At 40.7% G+C, this 27,347-nt stretch overlaps 1 protein-coding gene across 1 annotated transcript in view; it reads right to left on the reverse strand.

Annotated features, from left to right (window-relative positions):
* LOC122809713 (cholesteryl ester transfer protein) overlaps window positions 1-27,347 on the reverse strand; it is an 840,169-nt gene that overhangs the window by 697,275 nt on the left and 115,547 nt on the right. Inside the window, exon 3 of the mRNA XM_044081408.1 lies at window positions 25,606-25,737. Coding sequence (XP_043937343.1) covers window positions 25,606-25,737 — 132 coding nt within the window. The remainder of the gene's footprint in view (window positions 1-25,605; window positions 25,738-27,347) is intronic.

The following is a 27,347-nucleotide window of genomic DNA, read 5'->3' on the forward strand; positions in this document are numbered from 1 at the left end:
CAGTGAGGTTTACAGAGTTACTGGCATCATACGGACAGGACATAGTGAGGTTTACAGAGGTACTGACATCATATGTACAGGGACACAGTGAAGTTTACAGAGGTACTGACATCATTTAGGCAGTGAAGGAGTGAAGATTACAGATTTGCTGACATCAAATGGACAGGAACGTAGTGAGGATTACAGATTTACTAACGACATAAGGACAGGGATGTAGCAAGGTTTACAGATTTATTGACATCATATGGACTGGGATGTAGCGAGGTTTACAGAGTCATTGACATCATATGAACAGGGACGTAGAGAGGATTACAGAGTCACTGACATCATACGGACAGGGACATAACAAGATTTACAGAGTCATTGACATGATATGGAGGGGGACATAGCGAGGTTTGCAGAATCATTGACATCATACAGATAGAGATGTACCGAGGTTTACAGAGGAATTCTCATCATGTGGATGGGGACATAGTGATTTTTACAGAGTCAATGACATCATATGGACAGGGACGTAGCAAGGTTTACAGAGTTACTGACAGCATATGGACAGGGACATAGCGAGCTTGACAGAATTATTGACAGGGATGTTGTGAGGTTTACAGAGTTATTGATATTATACAGACAGGGATGTAGTGAGGTTTGCAGAGTTACTGTCATCATACAGCAGGGATGTATTGAGGTTTCCAGATTTACTGACATTATACAGACAGGTACGTAGTGAGGTTTAGAGAGTTACTGACAACATACAGACAGGGACATAGCGAAGTTTACAGAGTTACTGACATCATAGGGGCAGGAATGTAGTGAGGTTTACAGACTTACTGACATCATATGGACAGGGATGTAGTGGTGTTTACAGACATATTGAAATCATATGGACAAGGATGTAGTGACATTTACAGACTTATTGACAGCATACAGCCAGGGATGTAGTGACATATGCAGAGTTATTGACAGCATACAGTCTGGGATGTAGTGAGGTGTACAGACTTATATACAGCATACAAACAGGGATGTAGAGAGGTTTACAGACTTACTGACAGCATACGGACAGGGACATAGCGAGGTTTACAGACTCACTGATGGCATACAGACAAGGATGAGGGAGGTGTACAGACTTATTCATGGCATATGGACAGGGATGTGGAATGGTTTGCAGACTTATTGACAGCATACAGACCGGCACATACTGAGGTATACAGAGTTACCGACAGCATATGGACAGGGATGTAGCAAGAGGTACAGAGTTATTGACAACATATGGACAGAGATGTAGCGAGGTGTACACACTTATAGACAGCATATGGACAGGGACTTATTGAGGTGTGTGGACTTATTCACAGCATATGGACAGGGACGTAGCAAGGTGCACAGACTTACTGACAGCATACAGACATGGACGTAGCAAGGTGTACAGACTTATTGACAGCATACAGACAGGGACATAGAGAGGTGTACAGACTTATTGACAGCAAATGGACATGGACATAATGAGGTGTACAGAGTTGTTGCTAGCATATGGGCAGGGACAAACTGAGATGTACAGAGTTAATTACATCATACCGACCAGGACATAGCGAGCTGTACAGAGTTACTGACATCATATGAACAGGGACGTAATGAGGAGTTATTTACATCATACCATTAGGGATGAAGTGAGGTGGACAGAGTTATTGACATCATATCAACAAGGATGTAGCAAGGTGTACAGAGTTATTGACATCCTACCAACAGCGACGTAGTGAGGTATACACAGTTACTGACATCATACCAACAGGGACATAGTGAGGTTTACAGAGTTACTGACATCATATCAACAGGGATGTAGCGAAGTTTATAGAGTTATTGCCATCATATGGACAGGGACTCATGGAGGTTTACAGTTATCGACATCATACAGACATAGATATAGAAAGGTTTACTGAATCATTGACATCGTATGAACGGGGAAGTAGCAAGGTTTACAGAGTCATTGACATTATACAAACAGTGACATAATGACGTTTACAGAGTCATTGACATCATATGGACAGGGACGCAGCAAGTTTTGCAAAGTCACTGGCATATGGACAGGGACATAGCAAGGTTTACAGAGTTATTGACATCATAAGAACAGAGATTTGGTGAGGTTTCCAGAGTTATTGACAAGGACGTAGTGAGGTTTAGAGTTATTGATATATGGACAGGGATGTAGTGAGGTTTACAGAGTTACTGACATCATCTGGACAGGGAGGCAGTGAGGTTTACAGAGTTACTGTCATATAGTCAAGGACGTAGTGAGGTTTATAGAGTTACTGACATCATACAGACAGGGGTGTAGTGAGCTTTACAGAGTAGATGACATCATTCAGACAGGGACATAGTGAGGATTACAGAGTTACTGACATAATCCAGACAGGGACATAATGATGTTTATGACTTATTGACATCATACGGACAGGGACGTAGTGGCATTTAGAGACTTATTGACAGCATACAGTCAGAGACATAGTGAGGATTACAGACTTATTGACAGCATACGGCCTTGGACTTAGGGAGATTTACAGAGTTATTGATAACATACAGCCAGGGGTGTAGTGAGATTTACAGATATATTCATAGCATAATGCCAGGGTTGTAGTGAGGTGTACAGAGTTATTGACAGCACATGCAGAGGGATATAGTGAGGTGTACAGACTTATTGACGGCATACAGACAGAGACATAGCAAGATTTACAGATGCATTGACGGCATATGGACAGGGACATACAGAGGAGTACAGACTTACTGATGGGATATCGACAGGGATATAGCAAGGTTTATAGACTTATTGACCGCATGCGGACAGGGATGTAGTGAGGTTTACAGACATTGACCACATATGGACAGGGATGAAATGAGGTGTACAGAGTTACTGACAGCATATGGACAGGGAACTATCAAGGTGTACAGAGTTATTGACAAATTACAGACAGGACATAGCAAGATGTACAGTTTTGGCAGCATAAGAACAGGGATGTAGTGAGGTGTGCAGACGTATTGATGGCTTACAGACAATGGCGTAATGAGGTGTGCAGACTTATTGATAGCATATGGACAGTGACATAGCAAGGTGTACAGACTTATTGAGAGCATACAGACAAGGACATAGTGAGGTGTACAGACTTACTGACAGCAAATGGACATGGATGTAACAAGGTTTACAAAGTTAATGACAGCATACAGACAGGGATGTAGTGAGGTGTACAGACTTACTGACAGCATATGGGCAGGAAAGTAGAGAGGTGTGCAGAGTTACTGACAGCATAGGGACAGGGACTTAGCGAGTTGTACAGTGTTACTGACAGCATATGGACAGGGATGTAGCAAGGTGTACAGAGTTGCTGATAGCATACAGACAGGGATGTAGTGAGGTGAACAGAGTTACTGATATCATATGGACAGGGAAGTAGCAAGTTGAACAGAGTTAATAACATCATACGGACAGGGATGTACCAAGGTGTACAGAGTTATTGACATCATACTGACAAGGACGTAGTGAGGTTTACAGAGTTATTGACATCATACCAAAAGAGACGTGCAAGGTGCGCAGAGTTACTGACAACATATCAACAGGGACATAGTGAGGTTTACAGAGTTATTGACATCATATAGACAGGGACATAGTGAGGTTTACAGCTCTTGACATCATACATACAGGGATGCAGCAAGGGTTACAGAGTCATTGACATCATATGGACTGGGACATAGTGAGGTTTACAGAGTCATTGACATCATACGGACAGGGATATAGAGAGGTTTACAGAGTCATTGATATCATATGGAGAGGGATGTAGCGAGCTTCACAGAATCATTGATGTATGTTTAAGGATGTAGTGAGTTAAGAGTCACTAATATCATACGGACAGGGACATAGCAAGGTTTACAGAGTTATTGACATCATACAGACAGGGATTTGGTGAGGTTCATAGAGTTATTGACAAGGACGTAGTGAGGTTTACAGAGTTATTGATATCATATGGAGAGGGACGTAGCAAGCTGTACAGAGTTACTGACATTATACAGACAGGGATGTGCGAGGTGTACAGAGTTATTGACATCATACCAACAGGGACATAGTGAGGTGTGCAGAGTTACTGACATCATACCGGCAGGGATGTAGTGAGGTGTACAGAGTTATTGACATCATATGGACATGGATGTCATGAGGTTTACTGAGTTATTGACATAATATGGACAGGGACGTAGTGAGGTTTACAGTTATTGACATCATATGGACAGGGATGTAGCGAGGATTACAGGGTCATTGACATCATACAGACTGGGGCATAGCAATGTTTACAGAGTTATTGACATCATACATACAGGGACATAGAGAAGTTTACAGAGTCATTGACATCATACGGAGAAGTACATAACGAGGTTCACAGAATCATTGACATCTTATGGACAAGGAAGTAGCAACTTTTACAGAGTCACTGATGTCATACAGACAGGGATTTGGTGAGGTTTACAGAGTTATTGACAAGGACGTAGTGAGGTTTACAGAGTTATTGATATCATATGGACAGGGATGTAGTCAGGTTTACAAAGTTACTTTTAATGAGATTTACAGAGCTCCTGACATCAAACAGAGATTTACAGAGTTACTGTTATACAGGCAGGGATGCAGTGAGGTTTACAGAGGTACTGACATCATACAGACAGGGATGTAGTCAGGTTTACAGAGTTACTGATATCATACAGACAGGGATGTAGTCAGGTTTACAAAGTTACTGTTATACAGGCAGGGATGCAGTGAGGTTTACAGAGTTACTGACATCATACGGACAGGGATATAGTGAGGTTTACAGAGATACTGATATCATACAGACATGGATGTAGTGAGGTTTACAGAGGTACTGACATCATACAGACAGGGATGTAGTCAGGTTTACAGAGTTACTGATGTTCTTCGTGTTTCACTGTTGCAGTCATTACATTTGGGGTAATCTGCTGGCAGGTTGTCCTCAGTCGGCCTGAATTCCAAAGTCTTGGGTCTTGCTTCGGTTGCTGTCTCTTCTTCCATGATGTCAGGTCATCAGGGGTATAAAACAGGCAGCCAATGCCATTTTCTTTAGTCTTTCTTGCTGCAGGGTGCCCAAAGCCAAAGCAGTTCGCAAGTGCCGGTCGGCCGACTCCTGAAATTTTCAAATTCGAGTTAAAGAACCAAAGTCTTCACTTAAAGCTAAGTACCCTGTTGGGGAAACTTTTTCTTGCTCCATACCGATGTCAGTAAAAGTTAATAATTGCATTACTTGTGGGAAGCAAATACCTCACAAGGATTTCCATTTGTAATGAATTCCTTGCCTAGGCCCAGTTCATAAAGTGCCTTACTGTTAGTTTTGTGCTAGATTTAACCAACGCACTATTAAGCGTCGGTATATCTTTGTTTCAACATATTTTGGGAAAAGATTTAACTACCCTGAAATGTTGTCGGATAGTAATCCGACTACCGGAGTTCACAAAAAACACTACGAAAAGGACAGAGACAGACCATCAAGGTCCAAAACCGACGACAAAGCTTCCCCTAAGCCAGTCACCAGTTCGCTGGTACTCAGTGATGCACTTTCGTAACCCTGATACCCACTACTTTTCGAGTTGCAGGCCTCTACTGAGACCCATGTGGAGTCTGGCACACCACGAGATTCTCAAAGTATTGTACTAGCGGATGTCACTCCCTCGAATGGGTCTGGAGCCACTGAGCAGGCACCGGCTTCTGAGGGTGTCTTCAGGCCTCAGAATTTCTATATAAAACCAATGCCAGCTTCAAAATCAAATACAAAAGCAACTTCTAAAGCTAAAAAAATGATGCATGAGCCACATGCTCAGGCCTCTATGCCCAAAAAACAGATGATCAAAATGGCTGAAGACCTAATTACCTTGATCAGGTGTTCCCAACCCCCTCCTGATAAGAGGCCTAGGCAAGATACTGATTATGACTGTTCAGATCAGGTTTGTATTTCTTCTGATTCCTCTTCTGATCAGGAATTTTCTATACTACCCTATGAGGATTCTGATGCAGAGGAATCCATCTGCATATCCTCCTGAAGATTATTCCTTTGGAGAAACCTTGCATACTTTGAGGGAGCATTTTCATTGGGAGAGTCAAGATTTCTCAGAATCAAAAAAGAGGCTTAGGGATTTCCTTTTTCTCCCTCAGCATAGGCCTTTAGCCATACCTCCTGTCTTAGACATTGTTGATGATGTGTTTTCGGAGTCAAGCTTGACTCCAGACTCCTTGCCTCCGGCTCCTAGCAAGCCAGACAGATATTACAGGGTTCCTGATTCACACAAATTTTTATTTACAAACCCTGCTGCTGACCCTGAAACTATCTCACAGGGTCCCAAAGGTGTAAAGGCCTCAACAGCTAAAAATCCGACCCCCTCTGATAGAGATTCCAGGGCACTGGATAGATGAGGAAAGAAGGTTTATACATCCGCAACCTTGGCAATTAGGGCCTTAAACTGCCAGTTTCATATGCTTAAATATCAACAGCATGTTATGGGATTACTGAAACAGAAAATTATGTTAATTTCTGAATGTGTAGAAAATAAAGAATTACAGGAATTATTGCATGCAGCAGAACAAGTTGGAAAGCATACTTTGCAATGTGGTTTTGATTCCTTAGAGGCCTCCTGCAGGGTTGCAGTTACTGGATCTGTGATTAGAAGGCATGCCTGGCTAAAAGAGCAAAATTTGCCTGATCATGTTAAAGCTAAATTGCTGGATGCACCTTTACAGCATGATACTCTGCTTGGTATTAAGGCAGAAGAGGTTTTAAAGAAAATGGAAGACAAAGCTAAGTCTATGCAAACTGTAAAAGACTTTTTACAAGTGCAGCCACCAAGATTCAGTAGACACTGGCCTACAAAAAAATGGTCCTTTCCTGTGTCCGAGAGAGCTTCACGGGACAAATCCAGGTGCCCTAAAAGCTCTAGATACCAGTCACAGGATTCTTACAGGTCAAAGCAATGGGGTGCCTCTACCTCCAAATCTGGAGGAAATAAGCGCAACCCTACATTAAACAGTCTCAATTATTTCCCTCTCATCACCAATCACTTATCTTTTGGCAGCTCACTTAGGGGGAAAATTAGCACTTTATTCTCAAAATTGGCAGTTAATAACCCAGGACAAGTGGGTATTAAATATAGTATCTTAGGGATACAGATTTCATTTCCACACTCTGCCAATTCCAAACGGTCGGCCAGATCTACCAAAAAATCAATGGGCAGAGGCACAGAAACAAGTTACATCCCTCATGGATATGGAGGCTATTCAGCCAGTGCCAGAACAGGAAAAAGGACAAGGGTTTTATTCAGGACTGTTCTTGGTACCCAGAAAAGACAAGGCCTGGTGCCCAATACTGGATTTATTAATTTTGAACACATTCTTGGACATTCCAAAATTCAAAATGCTAATTTTGCAGCAGCTTCTGCCCATGCTGGGCAAGAACGCTTGACTAGTGACTTTAGACTTAAAAGAGGCATACCTGCCTGCATATCCCAATAAGGGAATCGTGCAGAAGATACCTCCGTTTCAAGGCTGGCTTCATGCATTACCAATTATCTGCACTGCCCTTTGGCTTATCTACTGCTCCCAGGGTCTTTACAAAGTGCCTGGCACCAGTAATTGAAATTTGCAGACAAAGAAGTATACAAATCTATCCTTACTTGGACGACTGTCTCATTAAAGCAGAAAACAAGGACATTCTTCATCAGCATCTGGCATTTGTGAAAAGGCTTCTAACATGCCTAGGGTACACAATAAATGAAAATAAATCACAATTGGTACCCTCTCAAAAGATAACATTCCTGGGTGCAAGCTTGAATACAACTGCCCAGATGGCTTTCCTCATGCCAGACAAACAAAGACAACTGACTATTTACTTCAAACAGATGGCAACAAAAACCCAGTTATCTGCAAGACAAATTCTGCAGGCTTTGGGGTTCATGGCATCCTGCACTCTACTGATTCCATATGCAAGACTGCATATGAGGAAGCTACAGTGGTACCTAAAACATTTATGGAGTCAGCATAGTCACAGTCTAGAAACAATGATTCCTCTCATTCCCTGCCTACAACAGGAGTTTTTTTGGTGGGCAGAGACATGTCACTAGAATATGGGACAGTCTTTCACTCTACCCCATGCCAGCCAAACCTTAACTACAGATGCAGCAGACTATGCATGGGGGGGCCCACCTGGTGGGGAAATGCATTCAAGGCATATGGATCCCAAAACAAATGCATCTGCATATCAACCAGAAAGAGATGTTAGCTGTTCAGAATGCCCTGACAGCCTTCAAGGACTTGCTTCATCCAGGACAACTACTGGTAAAGAAAAACAACACCATGGTTATGTGGTACATAAACAAGCAGGGGGCACACACTCATACCCCCTTTGCAGACTAGCCATGGCATTGTGGGACACAGTCTTAACTTACCAAGTACATCTTCAAGCACAATTCCTGCCAGGAAAAGAAAATACTCTGGCAGACAACCTAAGCAGAAACCTTATGGACCCTCACGATTGGAAACTGGATACACAAGTCTTCAGCATGATAACAAAGAAATGGGGGAGCCCGGACATAGATCTATTAGTCTCTCCTTGGTATTATCAACTGGACAAATTCTGCACAAGGACTTATCACAGACAAGCATGGAAAGTGGATGCCCTATCCTTCAGTTGGAAAAACCTATCAGTTTACGCCTTTCCTCCTCTGCCACTTCTTCCCAAGGTCCTACTAAATGTCAGACAAGAAAAAGCAAAAATGATTCTAATTGCCCTGGACTAGCCCCGCCAACACTGGTATCCAATCCTAAGGAATATGTCTCAACTCCCAGCTTGGTATGCCTCAAATACCTCATTTACTGTCTCAGCAAAACAATAAGATCCTGCACAATCAGCTCCAAACACTGAACCTGGCAGCATGGCTGATCATGTAGTTATTCAAACAACACCTCTCAGTAAATCTGTGATGGATGTCATTTTGGAAGCCAGAAGGCCTAGTACTAGACAATCTTATGTTGATAAATGGAAGAGATTCTGTGCTTGGAACTGACACATCAAAGCCAAATATTCCTCAGATTTTACAATACTTGACTGAGATGCTTGACAAAGGCCTATCTTTTTCATCAATAAAAATCCATGCCTCTGCCATCTTGGCTCATTACAACACAGAGCCACTGATCTTTTCTCACCCTTTGCAAAAACAGTATCTTAGAGGGGCCAAAAATTTAAAGCCTCCCAGAAGATCACCAATTCCTGCATGGGACCTCAATTTTGTGTTGGAAAAGCTCACCCTGCCTCCATTTGAACCAGCTGCTACTGCAGATATAAAGTTTTTATCATGGAAAACAGCTTTGCTCCTGGCAATCACTTCAGCAAGAAGGGTATCAGAGCTACAGGCCCTCATGGCTGTGGAGCCTTTTAGCATATTTTACCCAGATAGGGTGTCCCTCAGGACCAATCCTTCTTTTATGCCTAAGGTGGTTTCCAGTGTGGCTCTTAACCAAACTATTCACCTGCCAACTTTTGATCCAAATCTGCAGAACAAGGGGGAGTGGATTATGCATTCCTTGGATGTACACAGACAACTAAGATTCTACTTAAACAGGACCAAAGCTCAAAGAAAAACTGAGCAGCTACCGGTGGCATTTGCTGCAGGATCAGAGGGAAAGGCTATTTCAAAGCAGACTATTTCAAAGTGGATAAGCCACTACATTTGTTTCTGCTACTTGCATCATGGTAAACTGGTGCCCAAGGGCATTAAGTCTCATTCCACCAGGGCTGCATCTACATCAGCAGCTTTTCTCAGAGGGGTATCAACCAAAGACATTCTAGAAGCTGCTACTTGGAGTTCTGTTCATACTTTTACAAAGCATTATCATTTGCCTCTCTTCTCTAAGTCCAGGGCTGGGTTTGCCACTGCAGTTCTGCAGGGCCTTATAGCCACCCCTAATGATATTTAGCTCCAGCGTCCCATCCATAGCTTTGGGATTCTACCCAAATGTAATGACTGCAACAGTGAAACACAAAGAACATAGTACAGTTGTGTACACTTACCATAAGTGTAGATGTTCAAGTGTATTCACTGTTGCAGTCCGGGTTACCCGCCCGCCATCCCCCTTTTATTCTGGAGCTTCTCTGTCCTTCACTATATTCTACAGCCTTTGTGGTGTATTTGCTTTTAGAGGAAGGTAAAGTTTATGTTGCTGCATGTATATATAGTTTTATATATATTTATTTATTTTTGCACCCCATTTGGGGGGCACCTGATATCTGGGGCAAGAAAAACTAAAGAAAATGGCGTTGGCTACCTGCTTTATACCTCTGACGACCTGACATCATGGAAGAAGAGACAGTAACTGACGCAGGACCCAAGACTTTGGAATTCAGGCCAACTGAGGGCAACCTGCCAGCAGATTACCCCTAATGTAATGACTGCAACAGTGAATACACTCGAACATCTACATTTATGGTAAGTGTACACAACTGTACTTATACAGGAAGGAATACAGTGAGGTTTACAGAGATACTGACATCATATGGACAGGGATATAGTAAGGTTTACAGAGGTACTGACATCATACAGCCAGGGAAGTAGTGAGGTTTATAGACTTATTGACAACATATGGCCAGGGACTTAATGAGGTTTACAGAGTTATTGACAGCACATGGTGAGGGATGTAGTGAGGTGTACAGACTTATTGACAGCATATGGGCAGGGATGTAGTGACCACATACAGACAGGGATGCAGCCAGGTGTACAGAGTTGTTGATAGCATACAGATAGGGATGTAGTGAGGTGTACAGAATTATTGACAGCATACAGACAGGGGTGCAGTGAGGATTACAGAGTTACTGACATCACACAGACAGGGACATAGTGTGGTTTACAGTGTTACTGACATCATAAGGACAGGGATGTAGTGAGGTTTACAGAGTTACTGACATCATAAGGACAGGGATGTAGTGAGGTTTACAGACTTATTGGCCTCATACACACAGGGGCGTAGTGAGGTTTACAGACTTATTGACAGCATATGGACAGGAATGTACAGAGGGGTGCAGACTTATTGACAGCATATGGACAGGGGCAAAGCAAGGTTTACAGAGTCATTGATGGCATATGGACAGGGATGTAGTAAGATTTACAGACTTATTAACTGCATATGGATACGGTTGTAGTGAGGTGTACAGAGTTATTGACAGCATATGGACAGGGACGTAGTGAGGTGTACCGAGTTGATGATAGCATACAGACAGGCATGGAGTGAGGTGTACAAAGTTATTGACAGCATATGGACAGGGATGTAGAAAGTTGTACAGAGTTATTGACAGCATATGGACAGGGATGCATTGAGCTGCACAGACTTATTGACAGCATACAGACTGGGACATCGCAAGGTGTGCAGACTTATTGACAGCATATGGCAAGGGATATTGCAAGCTCTACAGAGTTATTGACAGCCAACGGACATGGATGTAACAAGGTTTACAGAGCTAATAACAGCATACGGACAGGGATGTAGCGAGTTGTACAGATTAACTGACAGCATATGGGCAGGGACGCAGTGAGGTGTACAGAGTTGTTGATACCATACAGACAGGGAGGTAGTGAGGTGTACAGAGTTATTGACAGCATACAGACAGGTGCATAGGGAGGTTTACAGAGTTATTGACATCATATGGATAGGGATGTAGTGAGGTGTACAGAGTTACTGATATCATATGGACAGGGACTTAGTGAGGTTTATAGACTTATTGACAGCATATGGCCGGGGATGTAGTGAGGTTTACAGACTTACAGTTTTGACAGTATATGGCCAAGGATATAGTGAGGTATACAGAATTATTGATAGCACATAGTGAAGGATGTAGTGAGGTGTACAGACTTATTGACAGCATATAGACAGGAATGTACAGAGGGGTGCAGACTTATTGACAGCATATGGACAGGGGCAAAGCAAGGTTTACAGAGTCATTGATGGCATATGGACAGGGATGTAAGATTAAAGACTTATTAACCGCATATGGATACGGTTGTAGTGAGGTGTACAGAGTTATTGACAGCATATGGACAGGGGCAAAGCAAGGTTTATAGAGTCATTGATGGCATATGGACAGGGATGTAAGATTAAAGATTTATTAACCGCATATGGATACGGTTGTAGTGAGGTGTACAGAGTTATTGACAGCATATGGACAGGGACGTAGTAAGGTGTACCGAGTAGATGATAGCATACAGACAGGCATGGAGTGAGGTGTACAAAGTTATTGACAGCATATGGACAGGGATGTAGAAAGTTGTACAGAGTTATTGACAGCATATGGACAGGGATGCATTGAGCTGCACAGACTTATTGACAGCATACAGACTGGGACATCGCAAGGTGTGCAGACTTATTGACAGCATATGGCAAGGGATATTGCAAGCTCTACAGAGTTATTGACAGCCAACAACGGACATGGATGTAACAAGGTTTACAGAGCTAATAACAGCATATGGACAGGGATGTAGCAAGTTGTACAGATTAACTGACAGCATATGGGCAGGGACGCAGTGAGGTGTACAGAGTTGTTGATACCATACAGACAGGGAGGTAGTGAGGTGTACAGAGTTATTGACAGCATACAGACAGGTGCATAGGGAGGTTTACAGAGTTATTGACATCATATGGATAGGGATGTAGTGAGGTGTACAGAGTTACTGATATCATATGGACAGGGACGTAGCGAGGTATACAGAGTTACTGACATCAGACAGATAGGGACATAGCGAGGGGTACAGAGTTTCTGACATCATAAGGATAGGGACATAGTGAGGTTTACAGAGTCGCTGACCATACGAATAGGGACGTCACAAGGTTTACACAGTTATTGACATCATACAGACAGGAACGTTGCGAGGTTTACAGAGTAATTGACATCATATGGACAGGCCCGTAGCAAGGTTCACAGAATTATTGACATCATACAGACAGGGACGTAGCGATGTTTGCAGAGTCATTGACATCATATGGACAGGGACATGGCAAGGTTCACAGAGTTATTGACATCATACAGGCAGGGAAGTAGCGAGGTTTACAGAGTTACTGACATTATACGGACAGGAATGCAGTGAGGTTTACAGAGTTACTGACATCATATGGGCAGGGGCGTAGTGAGGTTTGCAGTGTTATTGATATCATACAGATGGGGATGCAAATCAAAGGTTAACTTGAAGGTCAAAACAGCTGCTACTGTTAGAAATTATTTAGATAAAAGGATGTGTCTTGCTGCCAGGACTGGACCAGCTGAATCTAATACTTTATAAAAAGTTTGAATAAAAAAAAAAAAAAAAACAAAGAGTAAGAATGAGCGATGTACTTTAACTTGTCCGAACCAAATTAAAATGGTCATTACAAAAGAAGTGTCAGACTCCTCAGTCATTATACCCATATTTACAAAGCATGACTTATCACCCCCACACCTCAGGTTGTTGATTAAATGTTTTCTTGAGAAATCACTCAAGGGGATGTTTAATTATATTGATAAGGATAATGAGGTCATGGTTGTTCACATTTCCACCATCTGTAATTCACTCTGACTGGAGACATCTACAGGAAATTTATAATGAACTAAGAACAAGAGCTCTGTTTCTTGAAGAGTCTATTGGAAGCAATACACGGTGGTCCTACAATACTTTTTTTTGGATTTGAATTATCCTCATATTGACTTAATCAGATATATGAATGTATCTTATTATGGGTCTTAGTTTCTGGAATTAATTTGTAGTAACAGTTTTGCACAATTAGTTAGTTTTTTCACTATAGGCAGTAACACCTTTGACCCATACCTCTCAAGTGTACTTCATTTTAAGTAACGTTCCTTATTTATGGGAAAGAGTCTATGTCTCATTCAGTGTTAAGAATTTTAACTAATATCCATGGTAAATACTGGATCATATTACTTCATTTTAAAAACTTTTTGTAAGTATAAAGTAACACATTTTAGCCATTCTGTGAACTCCAACTTGAAGTTGTTAGTAAGTTGTCTGTAACTGTTCTACATTATGAAAAACTGTGTTGCATATTTTGGAGACAGAAGGTTGAAAGTTATGCATTGGCCTAATGTTTACTAACATACCTAGTCTGAGTTCCATTGCTGAGGCCTACAAAGTCCTTACCACTGTCCAATGGAATGTAACATCCTTATTCAAACTGTTATGAGTTGCAAATGTCCCTTGCAGTTCAGGGCATATGTTTTTAGATTCTGGCCCTGTGTTTTCATTTAAACAGTGACAGCGGAACATGCTGCAGTAATATGCCAGACCATATTTACAGACTATACTTTGGCTAGGCAAGGGGCTGTGCAAATACACTGTATCCATACTCAGCAGAATTCCTTCCCATTGAACATGGGTGATGCAAACACTACCTCAAACCTAGGAAGTCTGAATTCAGCAAATGGTCAATTTTGTGCATATATGTATTCATGTGTATATGCATGTGTGCAAGCTCGTGTGTACTATGCTCTCGCATTTTACCTTCTTCACTAGCCTTCTTTTGCTGCAGCCCTGATTACGAGCCACCCCCCCAACACCCCCCAACCGATATACACAAGCACATGCACAAATGCTCACATGCATTCATGTATAAACACACACACACACACACACACACACACACACACACACACACACACACACACCTGGTCTTGGAAGAATAGCTAAATAAATTACGCAAAAAATGTCTTACAATGGAAAATTCTTGAACTTTCAGCAACAGAGCTATGTATGCCTGACCTTGGATGCCTCTTTTTAATCATAACTAGTCTCTGTGTACAGATGAATGTTTGCATTGCAATGGGAGAAGAGATAAACTATGTTTAACATTAACAGGTTACATAATGTAAGGAAGTATAGTTTCCAACCACTAGGTGGAAGTAAACCATGAAAAACATGTTTTTGCTGCAGTATTTGCATAACAGCTGTACAGCTGGAAAACTTATATGCTAGAACTTTGCATAACTAAACACAAATGTACACAATTACTCAGATATCCTAAGGCTGATTTTCTGAATTTGTCGTAAGTATGTCAGACAATGTTATGAAATTTAGAACTGTTACATTTAAGTTACTCTTACATAGAACTAGTGTTACATTTAAAGGTAATTTTACAGGACAATAGAATAACAGTGTTAACATTTAAAGTTATTTTATACTCTGCCAAGTCAACATATTAAATTTAAAGGTAACTTTCCATAACAACTTTTATCAATGAAATAACAAACTAAGGCAGCACACAAAGGTGCAAAGACAATGAGATGTTAATCAGCTGCTTCCTGTAGTGCAGAGTTTGTTTTCCTCAGATGCAGTCAAACTGTAGGACTCTGAGCAAGTCTCATAACAAGACAATGCTCTGGGATAGTTGGAAAATTTAGGTAAGCTTATCAATGGTCTTTTCGACCCCATGCATAGATGCCATATATAAAGTGTTTTCAAATCTTTACAATTCCAAAACATTTTGTGTATGATGTGTTTTAAATATAAATATATATATATAATATATATATATATATATATATATATATATATATATATATATATATATATATATACACGCATATATATATATATATATATATATATACATACACACACATACCGAGAGAGAGGTAAAGATATGGAAAGAGTGTATGTTTCCCATAATCCTTTTTATAAATGCCAAATAAAAGTGGAAAAAGTAGGACAAAGTAAAGAAGTTAAAAAGTTAAGCTCTATGTCATGCATTTTAGACACTACATAAGTAGGAAAACATTTGCTCAAGTTTCCACCTAAAGTAAATGACTCAGGGATTAGCTCGATCCTTTGCTGATGTAATGATCCGTTGTGCCACGGAATGCTTGTGTTAGCTTTTCTACAGCATATGATTATGTTGTAAAGGAAAAGGAAGCTGGGTGTATTATCCTTTAAAGAACTATATGTGATTACCAGAGATTTAACTACTGTTGAATAGCATCTAGCATAGTCAGATGTACTGAATTCTTATACTTCTACAAAAGTACTGTAAAATAACCTGCAAGCCTGGTGTGCACAGAGAATATTATTTTAATGTCATCAGTGATGTCACCGAGTGTATGCATTCACAAGTGTCTATCTTCAGACTTTCTGATTAAGTAATGTTTCTTGAACTCCAGAAAGAAATATGTCAACTATGCAAGCAGTTTGTTCTAATTATACAGGATATGATGAGGAATGTGTATCATACTTATGATTAACATGTCAGGGAATACAGTGATTTTCAATTCCTCAATGTTAAACCACATAGAGGCATTAAGAGTAATCATACCCTCCTTCAACAGACTTGAATGCAATCTTCCTTTTAAACAGACTGAGACAAAATTTTTCCTGGTTCCCCAGCAACATGTTTTCTTTAATCTTGTTTACATCCACTGATGGACTGGAAACAGAACTCCTGGGAATGTCACAGAAGGGGGTCTATGTTCAGTCATTGAATGAGAAATCCATAGAACTTCTGTTCATTGATCTTAACACAATGAACGTTCACATCAGTGAATGTTCAGTCACTGAATATTTTACCCAGGGAATGGAGTTGGTTGGTCATAATTAGGAAATTTTCCCCACTGTAGTGTGATCTCTGAGTTGATATATTTACGTACGGGAGTGTGTGTGGGGGGGCATGGCCCCCAACCTGGGAGGGTTTGATATACTGCGGTGTTGGTCCACTGTCTCTTTTCCCTGGGTAAAATATTCAATGATTTAATGTTTGCTGAAGTGAATTTTCGATATTTTAAGTTCAGTGAACATTGCTTCTCTTTCCCATCTGTTGTGTAATCCAATAAGTAAAGTTTTGTATAGACTTACATATTGCCTTATATTCAGTACCAGATTTATCCAAAAACTATTTAATTCAGAGAGAAAGCAATGGCTTTCACTTTTATTTCTGTTACAGCTTTACCTACACACAAACTGCTGATCTTTTCAGTATTTCAAGCATTTTTTCATCTTTGCTTTATTCATAGGCATTCAAGATGTTCTTTTCATGGTCCATTTTCTTTTAATCAGAAATCCCTACTAAGATTTGTTAACACTTACTCTTCAGTACTGTTTCTTCTTTGGGTTGAACCATTCTCTGCCTTTGACTAGAGACTTCCTCTACAAACAGGCTATGGATTCATTTGTTCCCCTCCTGGTGAGAACCCTTTAGCATAGCAATTTCCATCACAAGAGTTGCTTGCCGGAAGTGGTGCCCTTGCTAGTGGTGGATTGGGATTTTTGCTTTAAGCCCTAACTTTCAGTGCAAATCCAAAAGGTATTCATTGCAGGAAATGGAATGGCCATAGTAATAGATTGTTGTTCTTTTCTGCAGGCTATGTCACTTCATGAGAATAGGCACTTATGAAAGTTTCTCAGGCCTCCACTGAGGAAATCGATGCACTTTTGTGCTCTCGGACATGTGATCTTCCCTTTCAAGGTGAGTGGACTCTGCCCCTTCATTTCTCCTCCCTTGCTCCCCTTGCAACTCCAGCAGCTGGCCTGATTCAAATGCAGGCTCTCACATCTGTCTGTACACAGTGTGTGGTAGCATGAATGAGTGATGCCGTGAGCAGCTGCTCTGTTCTGTCATTTAATCTGGCACACTGCAGTGGGACAGCAGGTATGGTACACATCACTGTGGCATCATACATCTGACAGTTGTAGATAGTGAAGGAAGTGTGCTGTGAAGAGGCATTACATTATTTCATGGGTGCACAATGCCACAAGCTGCATGTCTGGTACTATATAGTGCAGGAAGTATTTAGGGCTGCATTATTTAAAGAGTGTATATCATCACGCAAGCTATGCACAAGTGTTAGCACAGGAGGTTCATGGAGAGGACAGATCAGCTATTATATTAATTATTTACAGAAGGATAATATTGTACACAGTCTTGTAGAAACACTCTACAAGATGCTCTGGGGGTATACTTGGGGGACAAACCAGGTCAGTACTGTTAGGTCTGTCCTACTATACTGGCTGCACTTACACGCAGTCATATGTGAGCAAAAAGGACAATATTATGTGCAGGGAATGGTGGTTCACTATTGGGACCAATGCTGCTTCACTAGTACACAGCAGTGAACATTGTTATTCTGGATCAAAACTGCTACATATTTTCATAGGTAAGTACTGGCTAGCTGCCCCTGCAGGTCATTTTATGCCTAGCCAATTCCCCTTCAAAGGTGAGAATCAAACCACGTACCTTGTGTTTGCAAGGTAAGCACCTTAACTATTTTGCCAGCCACAGCTCCAGTGTATATTAGTAAACAGTAGTAAGCACTGCCATTCCTGATCGACGCTGCTACAGTAGTAGCAAGCACTTTTGTTCTGGGCAAATACTACTACACTAGTGCACAAAAGAACACTGTCATTCTGTATCAATGCTGTTGAACTAGTACAGAATAATGAGCACTGCTTCTGTAGCACATAGTAGCAGCATGGATCCAGGATGACAGTGCTCAACACTGTGTACTAGTGTAGCAGCATCAGTCCAGAATGACAGTGTTTACTACATTTGTACACAGTACTGAGCACTGTCATTCTGAATGAATGCTACATACTAGTAAGCAGTAGTGAACCCAAACATTCTGCATCAAAGCTGTTAGTACTACCACTCACTAGCGAGCAATGTTATTTTGGATCAAAGCTGCAATACTAGTAAACAGTAAGGAGCACTCTCAATCTGCATTAATGCTGCTACATGAATACACAGTAGTGAGCACTGCCATTCTGGATTCATGCTGCTGCTACACTAGCACACAGTAGTGAGCATTGCTATTCTGGATCAAATCTAGTACACCAGTGCAGAGCAGCATACACTCCCATTCACTATCAGTGTTGCTACACTAGTACATAGTAATGAGCATTGTCATTCTGGATCAGTATTGCTACAATAGTACAGAGTAGTGAGCACAATCTGTCATGCTGGATAACTGCTGTTATGGTAGTACACAGTATTGAGCAGTCTCATTCTGGATCAATGCTGTTACACCAGTACACAATAATGAGCATTGTCATTCTGGATCAGTATTGCTACAATAGTACAGAGTAGTGAACACAATCTGTCATGCTGGATAACTGCTGTTATGGTAGTACACAGTATTGAGCAGTCTCATTCTGGATCAATGCTGTTACACCAGTACACAATAATGAGCATTGTCATTCTGGATCAGTGCTGCTACTGTAGTGAGCACCATCATTCATGATAAATGTTGTCACATTAGTCCACAGTAGTGAGCATTGCCATTCTGGATCAATGCTGTTACTCTACAGTTATGAGCACTGCCATTCTGGATTAGTGGTGTTACACTAGTACGCAGTACTGATCACTGATATTCAGAAAGTAAATGAACTGCATTCTGTTTATTGCACATTTCTACATGCCCCTGATCAGATGAATCTCATCTGGACCTAATTCTCAGACTAAAATGAGAAAACAAAAATGCTGTAGCATGGGGATGTATTGATTGTACTACTGTTTGTACTCCATTGATACACATAATAGTGGTTAAAGTGCGTTTATGCTACAATAACATTATACATTTATATTGGGGATTAAAAGAAACATAAATCTGTAGTGTGTGTGTGTCTGTATGTCTGCCAGTCTTTCTTTTAATGTTTGTTAGGATAGCTGGGGATCATAGTGTCTACTTGCATAGCAGTGAAATACACTCTGCTCTAGTAGTTTACCTTGGTAATTGAGATTTACTGTAGCTCCTTTAGATAGCCCTGGTATTCAGTGCAAGTGCCTCTAATATGCATTAGCACTCATTCATTCATTCAAGCTGATTTGCATATGCAGTGAACATCAGTGATCTGCTTAGTGTGCTGTAAAATATGTCTGCAGCCCTGGAGACAAAGTGGGTGGCCCTTCCCCTGCAGTTCATTGTACGCTGCCCCTGTGAAATGTATGTCATGTCTCTGAACCTCTTTCATGTTTGCCATACACTATAGTGCATAACATCATACACCATGTGTGCAGATACACATAAATAACATGCCTGAAGAGTAGATCAAACTCTGCTGGCACCTACAACATTTCAAGTACTAAAATGCATAGTAAAATGTGTTACTTAATGGTGTAGAGGTCGAACTGGGTAGCCATTCCAAAAAATATAGCTGGTATCACTGTTGGTCTATACTGTTTACACTGGAGAAAAAGGTGAATGGATAAGTTGAAAGACGAGACAACAGGTTCTAAAATGACCATGCACATATGAAATTTGGTTGAGTTACTATTAATGCAGCTGACAGGACAAGGAAAACAGATGGCAAGAGAAAAAAAGGTGGCAGTTGCCAGAAGCCAAAGTCCCAAAATCAGCTAACTGAGCAGAACATCTTAGCTATGTATCCATCATTATGAGCCAGTTCTACAATACCAACATTTGCCACCTTCAGAACTGCACCAGCTTCAGCTGTATCGTGGGTCAGCAATTGAGTTCCAGCAATTGATGTTCCCACTGAAATGGTAAACTTGGAGATTACTGCACCTCAGAGTACAGGAAATACTCTGAAATACAATAACCTCCATGCAGAATACATTTCCCATAGCAGCACATCATCATAATCATCATCAGCCCCTTTTTTCCCATTTTTCAACATGGGGTCGGGGTATCATGTTAACTGCCACCAACTCTCTCAATTCAGTGCCACACTCCTGCATTCTTCAACACTCATGCCTGACTGTCGCAGATCTTCTTTCACACAATCCATCCACCTCTTTGCTGGATGTCCATGCTTCCTCTTACATTCTTCCTGTCTGGCCCAAATCTTCCTCACCAGATTGTCTTCTGCTTTTCTACACGTGGCCAAACCACCGTAGTCTGTTCTCTTTGATCTTTTCTCCAATTGAAGCTACTTTGGCTTCTGCTCTTATGTCCTCATTTCTTCAACTGTCCCACAGTGTGCATCCTACGACCTTTCTCAGGCACTTCATTTCCATCACCTCTAGCTTCCTCAACTGTTCTACCTTTACTGCCCAGGTTTCTGTACCATACAGTAGTACTGTTCACACCACTGTCTTGTACACCTTAATTTTCAGCTTCTTTGACATTATTCTGTCATAGACTACACCTGATACTCTATGCCAGTTGGCTGCAGCCCCTCTGATTCTAGCTTTGACCTCTTCATTCAGACTATCCTTCTCCTCAACTACCCCTCCCATGTACTTGAAGCTGTTTACCTGTTCAGCTATCTTCCCTTCTATCTCTATTCTCAGCTTCTTCTGATTTCCTCAATTTGCTGCCATTAGCACTGTCTTATCTGCGCTTAGTTTCATCCCAGGTGCTTTCAGATTTGCATTCCATTCTCCTATCCTTTGCTGAAGTTCTAGCTCAGAGTCTGCCTGTACTGCCACATCATCTGCATACAGCAGATTTGCTGATCCCTCCCCTCCAACCTGTTTGTTAACGTAGTCCATCACCAGTATGAACAGCAGTGGGCTCAGAGCTGAACACTGATGTACACCCACTCCCATATTCCCATAGCAGCACTTATCATCTTGCTATTCCAAGGATCCCAAATACAATCCTTAGAATTTCAACAAGGGCCAGTATGTCAGCATTACAGCAGGGTAACTCATTTGTAGTCAGAGTACCAAGTACCTTGAAACACAGTCACTCATATATATCAGTATTTCATCAAAGTAATTTGTACACAAAATACAAAGTACATATATATATATATATATATATATATATATATATATATATATATATATATATATATATCTATATATATATATATATATATATATATATATATATATATATGTGTGTGTGTGTGTGTGTGTGTGTGTGTGTGTATATATGTATAGTAAAACCCTACTAGGTCAACAATATCCACAGCAAGAAAGTCGACTGCAAAAGGTCGACATAAGCAAAAGATTGACAGTTGTAGTAGATCGACAATCCTTGGGTGAGGCAATATTCCATTTCCCCAGAGATTATGCAGTCATGGATTTAGTGTATATAATTAGCTGGGGGAGGCACAGACCCCCACATGGGAAGTGCAAAAGCAATGTTCTTGTGTTTTTTTGTTGGTTGCATGCAGCAAGGATTTCACTCTCACATGCACAGTTTGGTATCAGTGTTTGCGATGTCGACCTTTTGTGGTCGACTTTCTTGCTATTGAAATTGTGGTGTGTCGACTTAGTGAGGTAGACCCATATATATATATATATATATATATATATATATATATATATATATATATATATATATATATATATATAAACAAATGGTTTCACTGTACTTGCTTAGCTGAGAGTAAAGTTAGTCTATTTCCTGATTTGGCACTGCTGAATCACTTTTTACAGGGAAACCACTGCTGGGGCTGTTTCTATTCCTGCACTGGTGCACTGTTAGAGACTTCAAGTGTTTGGGCTTTTATTTATATTCTGTGTTTGTGTAATGGTGTAATAGGTGATATACTTAAGGGGGACAGGGTGCAGAGAAGCTTGATACCTCTGTAAAAAATATATTTTTTTGCCTCCAAGTAGAAGTTTCAATCATTTTGTTTCATCCAGTTGAAACTTCATTGAATAACTTCTCAAGAAGTATAGGGGCTGCATAAAGGCTGATGCATAAGTACCAGTTTTCTGAATCACCACATGATGATAAATGCAGCAAGAACATAGTTAATATAACTCCCATTTCGAAATCAGAGAAACTGCTTGGGCAAACAAGTGGCACTCTGATATGGGTAGTACAGAGTCCCAGTAAAATGCACTGCTAGATAAAGATCTTGTAACAGTCATCAGTTTGATTCCCACAACCTCCATCTACCTAGTGTGTGACTTTGAGCAAGTCACTTAACCAGACATTGCTTCCAGGTCACCCCTGAAAAGGGACTTTGTGCTCAGTGGGCTTATCTATTTAACAATAACACATTTATTTAAATGAGTAAAAGTGACAGGGGCTGCATCCTGCATCCTGCATTTGTATGAAACCTTGGTGTTTTGTAATGCATGAAAATTCCTTTACCTTCCTCATAGGATCATAGGATCTTAGGAGATTAGTAGGCTATCATCCCAAAGGTCATTTTAAGCCTAGCCATTTCATCCCATTGTAATACTATAGAGATGCTAGTCAATACTCAAGACTGCATTTAGTGATGTCTGCTCACGTCCAAGAGGGATGAGAGCTCTATCTCCAGTAAGAATTTATGGTGTCCCATCCACTCGTACAGGTTCCTTTTGAATACTGTTATAGAGGTGCTCGTTTTTACATGAACTGGTAGCCTGTTCCAAAGATGCAGCAGTCAGTGAGAGATAAATCTGTCCCTTCAGCATGTCCTATTTAAGTCACAGGTCATATTTAGGTCCCTAGAATGGGTAGCCCTACTCCCATTTGATTTATGGATATGCAGCAAGTTCATCAGGTCTGGGTCTTGGGCTGCTCTGTAGGCTAGGCATAAGTCTCCCCAAGACATTTATACAATACAGAGTATAGTGACAGAGACTTTAGTCAGTTTGTGCAAGGCACATGCTGAAGCCCCTTGATCTTTGTTGTTAGAAACCTCTGAGGGCTCTCTAATTGCTCTAGGTGCTTAGTACGGTACATGCTAAATGGGGCATTATACTCAATTATGGGCCAGATAAGTGCCGAGTATTGGGGGGTTATAACTTCTTTTAGTCTCAAGGCAATGCCTTTATTAATCAAGTGTACTAATTAGAAAGCTTTCCTTACTACAGTAGACACATGGTGGTCGAAGTTAAGGTCGCATTCAACATATGATCCCAGATCCCTTACCACTTCATGGGTGCATATGGTATTGTTGTTGATCTGATAGTCTGAGGGAGACATTGTTTGTGCCCAAGGGAATGATGATGCATTTATTTGTATTCAGTGTAAGACCGTGACTAATACACCAGTCGCTGATCTGTGTGAGACCATCCTGGACTATACTGACATCATTTGGGGATTCAATGATTGCAACTAGTTTGCAGTTGTCTGCAAACTTAGTCAGCCACAACCCCTTAGTTTTGACCTGAACTTCTGAGAAGTATATACTAAACAGTAGGGGGTCCACCACTGACAGCTGTGGCACCCCACTGGTAACAGGTCTGCTGGTTTCATGTGGAGTCATCCACTTTGATAGTGTGTGTCCGCTTTGTGAGCCAGTTGGCAACCCATCTTACAACGAAGGGGTTTACATTCATTTGTTAAGTTTATAGGTAATGCCTGAATGTGAAATTCTGTTGAAAGCCTTTGCCAGAGTTGAGGTAGTGTCCTCCAGTTAGTTGCATCCCTCACATGAGGAGGGAGATTGTTTTAGGGAGTGAGGACCATTACAGAGAAAGCACAGCTACATACTCCTTGTTCAGCTGGTGAACTTCTCAGATTTATTACACCACTGAGTTTGACCTGTGATTGCAGTATTCCTCATTAGGTTTCAGTTTGCTTGCATGAGATGGAGAGTGGTCTGTAAAATGCAGCTAAAAGTAGAAGTTGATATGCTACACAATCACATGTTGAATGGTATGGCTAATACCTCTCGACTGTCCAGATATTTGTAGAATGTCCAAATTTTTGTCTGTGCCTCACAAAATTTTTGCTTTTCTGGCAAATCAATAAAGACTGAAGTTACTAAATAATGACATACATTTCATATTCAGACTTCATATCCTTAAGGGAATGCATGCTAACACAAATCCTGTTATTCTAGCAACTTTTTAAGTTTTTATGTGCAATATTTAAAATCTGTCCATATTTTTTTGGCCTTTGTCCCCCCCATTATTTTAGGTTTTGTCCAGATTTCTTGCAGTAAGAAGTTGAGAAGTATGGTATGACTACAATGAAGCTGTATGATGGAAAATTGCGTTATATACTAGAAGTGTGATGCTTTATTTTAATTTGGTATTGGCTTTTGTGATAGGCTGGTGATGTGGGCCCTCTACTCCTCATGCCATGTACCACATTTGCTAGAAGAGACCAGCAGAAAACCTCCTTCCTACCAGAGCTGTACAGTAGGCCTACCCTCCCTCTCCAGCTTCTGCATGAGTCAGCTCATTAATTCACCCTTGGATGTCTGAGTCAGTCAAGGATCTATCCTGCTTTGCCACAATTCTGTTAGCTAATCTGTTAATATTTGTTGAGCTTAATGTCTTATAGCTGCTAGTGTTTTGAATGTATTTTTCTAAGATGCAGATACACCACATAGTCACTTTCTTGTATAGTACTACAAAACTGCCAAACAAAAAAAAACAGCTGAAAGAAAATCTATCTGTATTCATAGTAGATATTATGCTGCCTCAACATGAGTAAAAGCTTTTAGAACACTTTAATGGAAACCATTATGCTTAAAGTGTAACATTGTTTTCACCAGACATAATCAATGATATCTGAATCTACTTAATGAGGGATTACACACAACGTGTATGCGGATTCAGTATACTAATTAGTGTAGCACAGTCTTAATGGCTCCAGATATTCTACTGTGGATCTTGTACTCATGTACTCGAAAAGAAAGTTAGCATGTCTGTTAAATTTAAATACTTGTATTACATATATTCCTCAAGAATAACCAAGTACTTACAGCCATGAACCGTACCCATAACTCAAGGTACCATTAAAAGAAACGCTCACATTCTGGATTGAAATCTCAATAACATCATCTTCTTTCAATTCAACTTCACTTTTTCCAATAGACAAGCCATTGATCTGTAAACTAGAGAACATATTGCATGTTTTAATTATATAAATCCATCTTAAAAATGAAAAAGAACATATATTAGTAATATAGCGCCTGTTAATGAAACCATGAATAAAAAAGCGTATCAGCTCAGTGCTCTGTATTTTTCATCATAGCTATGTGCACCACAGGATGATGGCAGTGTAGTGTGAAAAACTGCCTCCCACAATGTCAGCAAAGTAGGTCACTTCCACAACCTCAAAACTGAAAACATCATGAACTTAAATAACTGACACACAAAGGGTTACAAAACACACACAACTCAAGCCTTATCCTCTGATTCCGATATGGTGGCAGCACCCCTCCCCCCAATCTTTATATATAAGCCAACTGTATGGTGTCACAAACTCAGAGAAAAACAGAAAATGTTGAAAAGAAAGCAAACCTCACATTCTCTCCCTTCTCTGAGTGTAATACAGCATTCAGTGTGCAACCAGATCAGTGCAGAAGTACCCTTCATTGTATGCATAGTTATAACAATGTTTCAGCTGTGGCGGTTTGAGGATTGTTGCAGCAGGAATTGACAAACAGTGGGTTTCCCCGATAAATCAGGTGTGCACTTTTCAAAGCACACAGTTGTGCCTTAAGGGCTTACACACTTAAAAATGACTAGATAATGGGCCAGATTCAGGAAGCCTCCGTGTAAGAGTTATAACTCTTACACGGAGGCTGCAGTTAAACTGTGTGATGTCAGCATGTCATGCATATGCATGAGGTGCATGAGGCATGCTGAATCACACTAGTAACTCTTACACGGTCCGTGTAAGAGAGTAGGGGGCGTGTCTGTAGGCTAAGCTCTGCAAGTGGACACGCCCCCGGAAAACTAGAATGGCTGAAAGTAAACAGCCACGAGAAAGGCCATGAAAATGTGAATAAACACACTATACAACACATGCCCCGACTGGCCATCAGTGTATAAAGTGAAGAGATGTCATAAAAGTAAATGAAAACCTTTTTTTTTTTTTGTTAAACCCGTAAATGTTTGCTACTGTGTGCGGTGTGCTACTAAGCGCAACCACAGTTAGCAGTCAGTGTAAAAGGATATAAGAACTAAATATGCAAAGTAAGCCAAGAAATAATAGCTTAGTGGTAGAGTACCCGCCCTATGAGTAGGCAGGCAGGGTTCGAGCCCCTACAACAACCTTTTTTATTTTTGTAAATAAGCACTAAAAAGCCCCAGACAGTATTGTACAAATGTAAATGTATTCCCTTTTGTAAAATGGAATGAAATAGAGCATATATTTTGAAGTAACATAAGAATAAAAATAGTCAGAAATGTACTGATAGCTAAGCTGCCGTGAGACAGAGTGCCCGTGAGTCAGTAGTGTTTAAAAGCTGCAAACTGCGTGCCCGTTGCCAAGCAGCGGGTAAACAGGCTGAAACTGTGTGCAATTAGCTGAACATGTGTGTCACTAGCCAATTAAGATTTATCCCAGCACACCGTTTAGCGCTCCCACAAGCTAACTGCAAGTGCGCATACGTTAACTCTGCGCAAACTAGCGCAGAACAGGTTTAAAGTGCTTAAAAGTGCTTTTGGCATGTTTGATTGACAGGTCTTCAACTCATTTCTGTCAGGAAAAGCAAAG

This window comes from Protopterus annectens, chromosome 8.part0 (genome assembly GCF_019279795.1).
Source record: "Protopterus annectens isolate FY-2018-M chromosome 8.part0, PAN1.0, whole genome shotgun sequence".
In the NCBI taxonomy this organism is placed as follows: domain Eukaryota; kingdom Metazoa; phylum Chordata; order Ceratodontiformes; family Protopteridae; genus Protopterus; species Protopterus annectens.